Source organism: Gymnoscopelus braueri (genome assembly GCF_963280865.1).
Source record: "Gymnoscopelus braueri genome assembly, chromosome: 16".
In the NCBI taxonomy this organism is placed as follows: Eukaryota; Metazoa; Chordata; class Actinopteri; order Myctophiformes; family Myctophidae; genus Gymnoscopelus; species Gymnoscopelus braueri.
In genome coordinates, this window is record NC_137616.1 from 10,674,665 (window position 1) to 10,686,390 (window position 11,726).

General features: G+C 40.4%; 1 protein-coding gene across 1 annotated transcript; it reads right to left on the minus strand.

Moving 5' to 3' along the window:
- Positions 1 to 1,743: 1,743 nt before the first annotated feature.
- On the minus strand, positions 1,744 to 10,716 carry cgrrf1 (cell growth regulator with ring finger domain 1). Its single transcript, XM_080453440.1, has 6 exons — positions 10,529 to 10,716; positions 7,122 to 7,258; positions 5,263 to 5,434; positions 3,803 to 3,950; positions 3,104 to 3,211; positions 1,744 to 2,620 (listed from the first exon to the last, which is right to left on the minus strand). The coding sequence occupies exons 1-6, from the start codon at positions 10,630 to 10,632 to the stop codon at positions 2,276 to 2,278; spliced, it is 1,014 nt and encodes a 337-aa protein (XP_080309566.1). The 5' UTR covers positions 10,633 to 10,716; the 3' UTR covers positions 1,744 to 2,275.
- Positions 10,717 to 11,726: the final 1,010 nt, after the last annotated feature.

The following is an 11,726-nucleotide window of genomic DNA, read 5'->3' on the forward strand; positions in this document are numbered from 1 at the left end:
TTACACAAAAGGAGAATTAAATAAGCCTGGATTTAAGTCAAATCCAGGTTTGACAAAGTCTGGTCCGTACAGCCTGGTTTATTCCGTTCCATGAACGCCAAGCCAGGCTGAAAAGGAGCGACTTTGTTGAGCTAGACCTTGTCAAGCCAGGCTGTGTCGAGCCATTCTTCAGCGGTGGTCTCTTCATGTTGTAGTTTAGTAATGAATGGCTCAAGCTGCTCTCAGAGCCCCTTTTATGCCAGGTGAGTACAGGCCAAGAGGGAAATAGCAAGAGTCGCATTCTCCGGTTTACTTCCCGTTTCTGCGTGACGTAGGCGGGCGCCTTTTTAGGAGACAGGAAGCAAGTTGGAGTATTGATCCCAATGGGAGAGTGAACGTGAACACAGCTTCTGAACCATTCTTTAGCTCCATGGTTACTGAACTAAATATTGGACCCAATCATCACAAGACACAAAATATGTACAAGATTTTCATACTAAAATTGCTTTTTTTAGATACACAAATGACACAACTTTGTTATCGACTTTTCTCTATCCCAGCAACACACTCTCGCGAGATTTCTAGGGAGAAAGCGTGGCAAAGAATTGCCGTCAAATTAAATGCACAAGTCGTCCAAAAATATATACAATTTATATACAAGTCCATAAATATATAATTCAGTTAGGCTTAAACATGAGGAGTGTACAGTGAATATTGGAATTATCGCCTACTAATCTACAATGCGATAGCCTATTATATGCGCCATGCATCCAACCAATATGTCTTGAGTCAGTGCTCAGGAATGTGTCAAAAACAAAAAAATCTCCATGAATTCAAGGCTTCATGGAGTGTGTAATTGATAGAAAATAAGTATTTTTTGGGTGAACTATTCTTTTAAGTGTCTTGTTCAGGGATCCTTTGACACATTGTTGAGGCCTGAGATCGTACCTGGGATGTATGGCTTGCCAGGCAGGCTCTCTAACCATTCAGCTATGGCCACATTATCAGCAGAGATTCTAAGGCATTTCTACTCTGTAACAGTAAAGGGGTTTCAGGGGAAACCAGCAAAATGAGGAATAATATAATAAAAGACTGTCTTGCTAATAAAGCGTCATGTCTCTCATTGTTTTATATTGTTTAATAAATTATGCATTTCATCCTCAACATTTTGTCCAGCAAGCTTTATGATAAAGGCGAAAAAATATACTAGACCGGGACCATGGGAGCCAGATTGCTCAGATGCCAAAGTTCCTGTGCTGGGATTCGATCCCACTATTTCAGTAATATCATTAAATTGATTATATCTTATTGTATTTATTTCATTTTATTTGAATGCAGGGTCATTAAAATGAGTCCATATACAAACACATGTGTTGAATTAACTGTGGAAAAACTTGAAGAACAAGGCACTGGATTAAATAAACTTGGCTGTTAGCTTGGTCCCTATCAACTTCACAGCTACATTTCCATGGTAACTAAAGTAGGATTGCGTAAATTTTCTTTAGTGAAATCGAGTCATGGATACATTTATCCAGGGTGCTCTGGCTAAGATAATTCAGCTTTCATGAAACCGATTCATCGCTAATCCAGGCTTAACCCCTAATTCTGCTTTTGTGAAATAGGCCCCAGGTCTCCTGGTCTTGTTTTGATCTCTGAAGTTGCCTAGAACCCCTTTAAAAAAGAACAAATACCTATTATATTGTGGTATTTTGACGATATACTTTTTTTACATGACTGAACAAATATATAGCAGCGAGGAACAGAAACTTCAGAAAATCAATTTATTCACAGACTTTTTTAGGAAAAAAATGTGACTTCCAATGTGTGATAAGAATCACTATCACTGGTAACCATTGTTGCATATGATGATCAAAGCCCTTCATAACTTTGCTCACTTGAATTGCTTGAAATAGGTCCTACCATGAGTGAGATTGCATCATCTCTTGAAATACTGTGACTACATTCAGAGTGAATCAAAAAGCATTTTTAAGCGACGAGTACGAATGTACACATCACTTTGTGCATTGCATACACATTCCAAAGACAAAGTTCCATTTAGAATTCTTGCTTCTTCTTTTCAGAATTCGACAACCTTCATTTCAACAGGAGTTTGTTATAAACATGAATCCAATACTCGGCTACATATTCTGAAAGAAATTATACTTAACTCCATGGAATAAATATGTACATAACATAAAACAATATATACATAGAATATTCTGTTATTTGGTCTAATAAACTAATAATAATCCAGTGTTAATAAATAATATTAACTTGTTAAATACAGCTCATGGACTCATTCCTCCTCTAATAAAACCGGCCCGTGTAACAGAGCAAAGGACTCCAGAACGAAGGCTCTGCATATGGGACAGTGCTGAAAGCGCGACACGCAGCTGTCACACACACATGCGTGTCTGCACGGCAGCAGCACGCGGTTCACGGGTGCGTTCTGGCAAATAACGCAGTCTTTGCCTTTTTTCTCCTCACAGCAGTCGTCTTCGTTATCGTCCTCTAGTTCGGGTTGGTCCGGGGCCTCACTGGGCACCGTGTCGCTGTGCTGTGGCTCCTCTGGGTGCTCTGTGCTTTGGTCCGCGTCTGATGGTACAGATGACTCGCCGTCCTCTGCTGACATGAACAGAGGCTGTGGGAAATGAGAGACATCACGCTGGTGTCATTGTTTTGTTATAAAAGCCAGTAAAAAATCCATTCATCCACTTAATTGGCAGCATTAGGGCAGCAACTATCGATATTTCTTGGCGATTACTCTATCGATTAACTGAATAATCAAGAAGTATTTTTTTTATATACTGTAAATATATTTTTAAATATATCAACGTGTTTAGCCCCTTCTGGTGAAGCACATTGAGTGAAATGTGCACTGCAAGTGAAGTTGTTTATTACTTTGTTCACTTGAATTGCTTGAAATAGGTCCTACCATGAGCGAGATTGCATCATCTCTTGAAATACTGTGACTACATTCAGAGTGATTGACACGTGTTGAGAAATGCAATCAAAAAGCATTTTTAAGTACTTGACGGACCTATCCAACATGCAAAGTTTTCAGAAAATGAAGGAATATTCCCGATATAAACCCGCCAGTGGTTACATCCCCCACATGCCATACCTTTAGCTCGTACATGTTCCCCTGTGAGGTGAGAAGGTATTGAAACAGGATGCGTGCAGAAAGGCCATATTTGTCATCAGGTACATGGACGACTGTCACACTGGCCACCTGGACAGGAGAGCAAGTAACAGAGGCATGAATATACGGTACTGTAGCAACAAAAAACAGCAGTACAAGAGTCACAAACAGGCTTTTCACACACTTCAACTGATCATATTAACCCATTAATACCTGGAACGCATCTGTGTCACTTTTAGATTTCTTTAGGCTATTCAAAAATAGCAGATATACAAGCTCATAGCGCGGCACCGAGTGCCGCGCTACAAGCTTGTAGATCTGCTATTTTTAAAAAATCGTGAAAATTATTTTTTTACATTTTTTCCCCAAAAACTGTTAGGATTTAGAAAATGTTTAGAAGCGGCCTCAGGTCTTAAAGGGTTAACCCACCATATTCACATGGTGGGCATTTAGCTCTTATGTAATACTCCCCCGAGTATGACCAAAGACAGTATGATGAAACCAAGACACTGCAACTTTGATTTCCTGTATCTGTGCCAGAAGCATATTTTAATTCCAATGGAGAAGTGACCCTTTTTTTTTTATGTGCTACAATGCCAAGCCCAATATAGGGCCACCAGGTTTAAAGTGGTTAAGGTGCAGCGGTAGGTAGGTAGTGTCGTGCTCATTACTGGGACTCACAATGTTGTACGCCTCCCTGGCTTCTGGCTCTGCCAGAGTCAACACCGCCACTAGAGGGTAGCGATCTCTTGGCAATGGGCCAAAGTCTGTGATTCCCATATCAGCTGGTATGACCATGCGAACCTCTTCTTCATCTTCACTGCCAATTCTGAGTGGTTGGTGAAGGGATTTATCACATACTTTGACATGGACTTATTGGATATAACTATAACACAGATTCCCAAATATTAGAAAGACATGAATAACATGGATAATTACATATTTTTTTGTTAAAACAAAATGTTTTTTTGTTAGAAGTTTAAAGCACTATATTCTGATAGCAATCATTGCTATAGAGTGTTTGTTCAGTAACATGGGTTTCCATGTCTCTCCAGCTCTTTAATAAACAGAAAATAAATGTTCAGGTAGGTGACAAAATGTCAGCCAATCAGGAGAGAGTACCCATTTATAAGCTTCATTCTTATAGAGTTCCAGTTCCAATTGTGTCTGCTCATTTCTTTGTCATCACTTCCAATTTCACTTGTTTAATCTGTATCCTGTCTTGAGTTCTCTATCCTGATTGGATAAAATTGGTACCCTGACCTGAAAATACATTTTCTGTTTAACACATTGGGTGCCAGAGGTTTATTAAAATATTATACGTTGAGTGCCTGCATTTCTTCCATCCACTTGCGTTATACGTTTCGTGCTGTAGAAGCCCCGACGCGGAAGTGCATGTAAACAAAGCGTGCGTGCGAGACGGCGGAGGGTCCCGACTAACGCCTGGAACAATAATATTTCTAACGCGATCCTCCATTGCAGCGTGATCGCCGATCGAAAACGGCTCGTTTTCACCACGTTAAAAAGAAATGGAGATATTAAGCTTTTAGTCAAGGAGATAACATTGAAAACGCCGACCGGAAGGATTTTTGACATGGAGCCAGATCCAGCCTCTTCTTCTCAGAAACTCCTTGGGTGATGTCAAAGTTTCGTTTTAGCGCCCCACGTGGCCCACATGTATAAAAATAGAATTGGGTCAAAAACGGTCCGGACCGTTTTCGGCACTTCTCGTTTGGATCCTCAAAAACGGTCCGGACCGTTTTTGGCATTCAATGTGTTAATAAAGAGCTGGAGAGACGTGGAGACTCGATGTTACTGAACAAACACTCTATAGCAATGATTACTATCAGAATATAGAGCTATTTAACACTTATTTTAACCAAAGAAAATCACTTACCCTACCTTTAAATAATTAAAATACCTGTATGCGTCTCTCTCTCTAAGAATACTTTATCTCTTCCAAATACTCCAGTGGTTGTCAAAGTGGGATCCAGGGACCCTCGGGGTTCCAGGGGGTTCTAAATGGACCCTGTACAGGTCTGTAACCCTTAAACTCTCAGACTTATGGGGGTCCGACTCCTTGAAATTAAAAACGTTTGAGAACCACTGCTCTACTCTCTCTACTGAGTCACAAAGGATACTGGAAGCTGTGGCCGTACTGGTACTGGAGGGTGTGCTGGAACTGCTGTGGGGTGCTGAGTCTGTGGCCATATTGGTGCGCCTGGAGAGCCCCCTGGAGGGCATGGACCCCACAACCCCAGAAACAGGTCAACACGCATGGTTCCAGGCAGCAAGGTCTCAGAGATACACCCTCTAGAAGGAATGGAGATGTATTATGTGGTGAGCAGAGGAACCAAAGCCACATGTTTGTTTATTTCTAGCTTTGGCTAGTAAGCTTAGAGCTGGCTAGCCCCCACTGGGAAATCCAGCTCTATTGTAGAAGAAATCTGGAAAGTGGCTAGTAGATAGTCAAAGTGAGTCTTTGGAATTTACCAAACAGATAGTTTATTCATTTTATTTTAGATTTATATTACATAGACCTCTTTGGAGTTTCACTCATTCCCCTTCAATAGCAGATATTAACCACGTATTATTATTATTAGTAACCCCTGTACTTCATCATACGACGATTAGCGGATTAGCCAATCTACAAGCGGTAGAACAGCTATTTTACGTGTATATATAGTGCATATTTCACCTATAATGACACCCCCAATTTCCTATCAATTGCTCACCCTGTGAAGCCTTGAAATTGACCATTTTTGTTTCTGTTTCACCTTTACAGTGAATGAAGAGTCTAAAAATGAAGAAAATACTTGATGAATTCTAATAAAATATGGGTCCGGGACCAGGATTAACAACAGAAAAACATATACTGTATACAAAATCTGTTCATAAACTACAACACAGCTCTCACAGTATAATCAAGTGTCCTGTATCCTGTCTCTGTCCTCATTACTTCCAAAGCAAAGCATTTTCGCTCTACTTTACTATTTAACACTTCAGGGATAAACAGTCTGTGTTTGTTCACATGCACTCACTCACCCAGAAGCATTCCTTGTTCGTGCACGTGAACTCAGCTCGCGTGAACCTCACGTGCACGCCCAGACGCGCGCCTCGTTCATGCATGAGACTGATTACACCAGAAGTGTTTAAATAGTTCAAGTTTGAGGGAAAATGGGTGTTTTGGAAGTAATGAGGACACAGACTGGATACAGGACACTTGGATTACACTCAGAGCTGTGTTGGAGTTTATAAACTGATTTCTATAGCAGCTTTGCTGTTGTTAATCCTGCCCTCAGCTTTCGTCAATTCATGAAGTATTCTCTTCGTTTTTGGATTCTTCATTCACCGCAAAGGAATGCGACGCAAACTAAAATGATCCATGATGAATTCAAGGATTCAAGGTCATTTTTGGGGTGAAGTTTTACTTAAAGGAGTAGTTCACCCAAAAGATTACTCATTTTCTATCAATTGCACACCCCATGAAGCCTTGATTTTTTTGTTTTTGTCGCATCCCTGAGCCAATAATTTGATGACCAGCGGAGTCTCCCATTGACCGATGACCCGTCATCAAATTATTGGCTTAGGAATGTGACAAAAACAAAACAATTTCCATGAATTCAAGGTTTCATCGGGTGTGTAATTGATAGATTTTTTTTTTTTTGGGGTGAAACATTACTGGTGGCACAATGCACATCACTGGTTCACTGGCCAGCACAGATTCTCACGTCAATATTTAACCACTTGAACCCTAGCATCCCTATGTTGGGGGAGCATTTGCCCAAAAATAGCAGCACAATACAACGTGCTGTGTGCTTGTAAATCCGATCGGCTATTTTTGTCAAAGACATTTGGTCAACTACTGTAAGCATTTGTTTAGTAGCTGAACCACCATCATCCCTTCAGCAACAAGCTGGTCCCATTTGAATTAGGCGTGAAAAAAAACCCAGTGAAACCTGGGTACCTAAGTCTCAGAGGTGAGTGAATGTGTTCTTACCAGTAATGGAGGCTGGCCCAGAGCCCACCTCCAGGGCAAAGGGGTTGGTCACCTGAACCATCCTCTTCTCTGGTACTCGTAACACCGATTCTGACTCATCAGAACTCCGTAGGATCACTGGCACATCAAAGCCAAACCTACAGGGCACAGTATGGAGCAATGAATGAAAAGTCTAGGACAGTGTGCTCAAAAACCAGGGAATCCTGGCTAATCTCACAAAAACACTACACCGGCCAAGTCAATACCTGAATATTTTTCAAGTTGTTCAAAGACAACTATGCTATTTGTGTTAATAAACTCAGTTCCAACATCTCTGCAGTAGGGATGGGACGATAATCGTTATTATCGTTTATCGTGATAAGAAATTCTAACAATAATCGTATTGCAGAGGTTTTAATTTATCGTGAAATTGTCCTCCGTCACAAACTAGGATGAACTGGCTTTTGTTGAGCTGCAAATTCAGGACCACTTAAACCCTCTATGCTTGATAAAACATTTGGTACGCTCTTATTTCATGCCAAAAATAGCCGATCTACAAGCTTGTTGCAACGTGTTGTGAGCTTGTAGATCGGCAATTTCCCCCAGAATAGGGATGCTGGGGGTTCAATGGCAACAAAAGTGGCATTTTAAGTTTGAAGCATATTTTGATTATCGCGATAATATCGTTAATCACAATTATTTTTGCCACAATAATCGTGACTTGTAATTTTCATATCGCCCCATCCCTACTCTGCAGGCTGTGGCCAGTCTGGAGCTATACTTGGAGGCCAGTTTGTACTGTATGACTGTCCCAAAGTCCCTTAGGGCTGATGTCATCAGTATGAAGACAGAGCAGACCATTATTATTAGACCCAGTCTTTTTTTTTCTTTCTTTTTTATGGGCTTGCTGGCAGCAATGCCAAAGAAAGCCATGATGTACTTGCCAAAAACTGATTTAATTTATTGCCTACATTAATTGACAATCACAGAAAAAATATGTATTAACTTAAAGTGCACAGAACACTGAATTCACGCCAAGCCAACAACAGTGATTCGTTGGCATGATGCGGACAATAATTATAGCCCCGTCACCCACATAGATTAAAAGCCTAATTTATACTCCGTAGTACGGCGGTGTCGCTTGCCAAAGAAAATAAGGAAAAAAAGAACTGATCGGCAGCTCTTTTTGGCAAGCGACACCGATGCAGCAGTGTCTTGTTGTGACATCCTTTTGGCTATTTTGTCCAAAATGTAAAGTAATTTAATACTTGATAAATGTAATGTAAAGTATACATGCACAGTAAATCATTATCAGACTTAATTTTATCCTTCAACTTCTTGTTTATGCCCCAAAATGACTGGATATACAGCTTTGGCAGCAATTTGTAGCAATTGTAGAAATATTAGACCTTAATTGTTGAATTTTTAAGCATGTTCTAATCATGTTTCTCTGCTGCCGAGAGCTCCAAGAAGCTCCAATGCAAGCCAGATGTTAGTGTTGTCGCAGCACAGCAGACCCACCTGCTCTGCTGTGCTGCGCAATCTTATGTATCGATTTATTGATTGATTGATTGGATACTTTACTAACAGTTTGCAAAGGCAAGCACAGGGAAGTACAGTTCAACACAAGGTCTGTTAAGACGATTTTAAACCCAAGAAAGCACTATGGCTTGTTTCCATTGGGGTCCTTTGTGCTCAATTCAATCGAAACATTTAATGACAGACAAATATACACTACTATGCAAAAACATCATATAAAGTACACGGAAAAAATCTAAATATGTATAGTAAACATCATATAAACGGGTAGAGATCGATAATTAAAAATATGTACTGGGTTGAACGTGATTAGAGGAGCTCCCTCTGGTGTGATTGTGGACGTCATTGACGTTCTTGAGGTAGTTTGACAGGTACATGGGTGTCTTTGTGGTGTAGTGTATATCTTGTAGACCAGGCCTAGCCGTAGATTACGACTCTCGTAGATGTATTTTATCGATTCTGACATTTTCAATCTTGAAAATGTCAGAATCGATAAAATACATCTATGAGGGTCGTAATCTATGGCTGGACCAGGCCCATTGCAAGTTGCTGTACTCTGTCATCTACCCTGAGCCATCCCACCCTTGCAAAGTGAGCAGCGGTTAAATGAGTTAAAACTGGTCAAGCAGTAGCCTGACCAGTTTATTTTGGGATGTGTGGAGCCTTGTTTTTAAGGCCTCTGTGGTGCTATGGTACCGTGAGGTGCATGCCTAGTCGAAGTGACATTGGATGAGTGCTCCTGCTAGAGTCCTCAATGTATTCTTACTGACCAGAGAGGACAACCTGTACAAAACTCTTGTTCTTTGGTTGACTTTTTTGATTACTGCTGATATATTGCACTTTTACTTTCGCGCTAGGTATGCTCTTAGTTGCTTGTTTTAGAAGAGAATGCACTTAAGACTTCTGGTGATTAGTAGTTTTCTTGCCTACCTATTGAATGCAATTATTGTAAGTCACTTTGGATAAAAGCGTCTGTAATGTAATGTAACTTTTGTTGCCTTTTTTTCACTGGAAAGATTTGCCTCTAAAATGCAACCCAGGTAGGTAATTTACTCTTTTCTTGTGATCACATTGTCACCCACTTTTACTGTGAATGCGTCGGCCTTGCAGAGGTTTGTTTTGGACCCAGAGAGAATGGATTCAGTTTTATCCAGGTGTATGATAGTTTGTTATCAGCGAGCCAGGTGCAGATTTTACCGAGTTCAGAGCTATAAGGGCTTTTTCAGCCTGCAATTTGTCCCTGTCTGAGACCAGCAGAGCTAGCATCTGAGTCAGTAAATGACATCATTGCTGTCATAACTAACCCTATTACGTAGTTCTGTCAGGTTCTCCTCTAGACTGTGGAACCATTGGCGAACCTGTCTGTATGTTCGAAACTGAACACACTTTTTTATTGTGTATTTTATTCTTATTTGTGTTGTGTGTTTATCGTGCTATGGATATCCCTTGGGTCTGAAATAAAGATTGAATTGAATTGAATGTATACTTCCCTTTTTAAAAACATTTTCCAAATATTATATTAAGCATTTTGGGGAAAATAGCCAATTTAACACCGAGGTGACCTCTCTTCCTTGGTGCCCAGTCTGCCCACCTGTCCTGTTACCGAGGTGGTGACACTGACAAGGCACTAAATATTAGATGCATTATAGCCTTGGATCAAGACTATCATATGTTGTATTTTATAAAATACATCTATAATAGTCTTGATCCCAGGCTATAGATGCATTACAAATATAATGCTGATCCCAAAACGAGGCGGTATGGTATGTAACCTTAAAGTGTATTTAATTAACATTACAACACCACATTGTTGTTGACAAATGACAACATTTACCACATCATTGTAGTTGTTGTTGTTGTTATTATTATGTGACACAACAGTAACTCACCAGCCCAGGACCATGGCGGCGGTGACAAGGAAACATAACGACACGACGCTAATGTAAAACAACGGGGAGTATTCATACAACGTCACTAGAAACACGGCGACCATCTCAGATGGATACTAAGCCGATTTTTGTCCTAAAATCCGAGGATAAACAACAACATCCATCGACTGACATCATCATCAACATCAACAACTCACACACACTTCCGCAATCCGGACTCGGACGGTGGCCCGTGAGCGGTGTTGCCATATCTTGTGAGTGACATAAGCAACCAGGTCTATAAAAACAAGGCCAAAAGAAGCCACTCTGACACTGTCACTTTCAACCTATACATCGGCTTTTTGAAAATAGCAGATCTACAAGATCTACAATGCGACGCGTTGTGAGCTTGTAGATCTGCTATTTTCTAAAACATTCTTGAAAAAAAGTGACAACAACCAGGGCAGGAATTTCAGGGAGGCCACGAAGGCCATGGCCGTCATTGCCCCTCAGTTTGGCCTTGTGCCCCTCAAAAAAATGGCATGCCCTGAGGAGTAGCCTTAATGCCCCATACCAGCTGACTGTACTACTTTTTCCTCTGTCTCTGTCTCTTTCTTGTCATGTAGACACCAGTGAGTGTCTCTTTCTTTCCAGTGTCTTTTGTTGAGATTCTGAATTCTTAACTCCTGAGTCCCCATCTTTAAACCAATCTAGTAACTTTGATTGGTGCAGGGCTGCTGAGCATGGATCAGATTGTAAATACCATAATTTATTTATTTCATTGAAGATAGTCTACATATTACATTTAAAATCATCCTCTTAACCCTTAAATTCAATTAATTCTTTCAATGGACTTAAATCTTGTTTAATTTGATGGCCTTCCTGCCCTGGCATTTGGCCTTTGTGCCCTAAAAAAATGGACAACACCAAAGGCCAAGTGGCCTTGCCCCTAAAATGAAAACACAAATCTGGTACAGGGGTCCCATGGCACAAAATATTTTCAGATGTGGGTCCATGGACAAATTCATTTTAATTTGGGGTCCTTGACATGAAAATGTTTGAGAAACACTGGTTTAAACAACATTAGGAAACAAGCCTAAATAAGCAACTACACTTTAGAAACTATATTTGTATTCATATTTACAAGAAACTTCACATGACACAAGCCGAAAGTCGCTTAAAATAAGCAGACATGGCAACACTGATCCGTACTCGGACG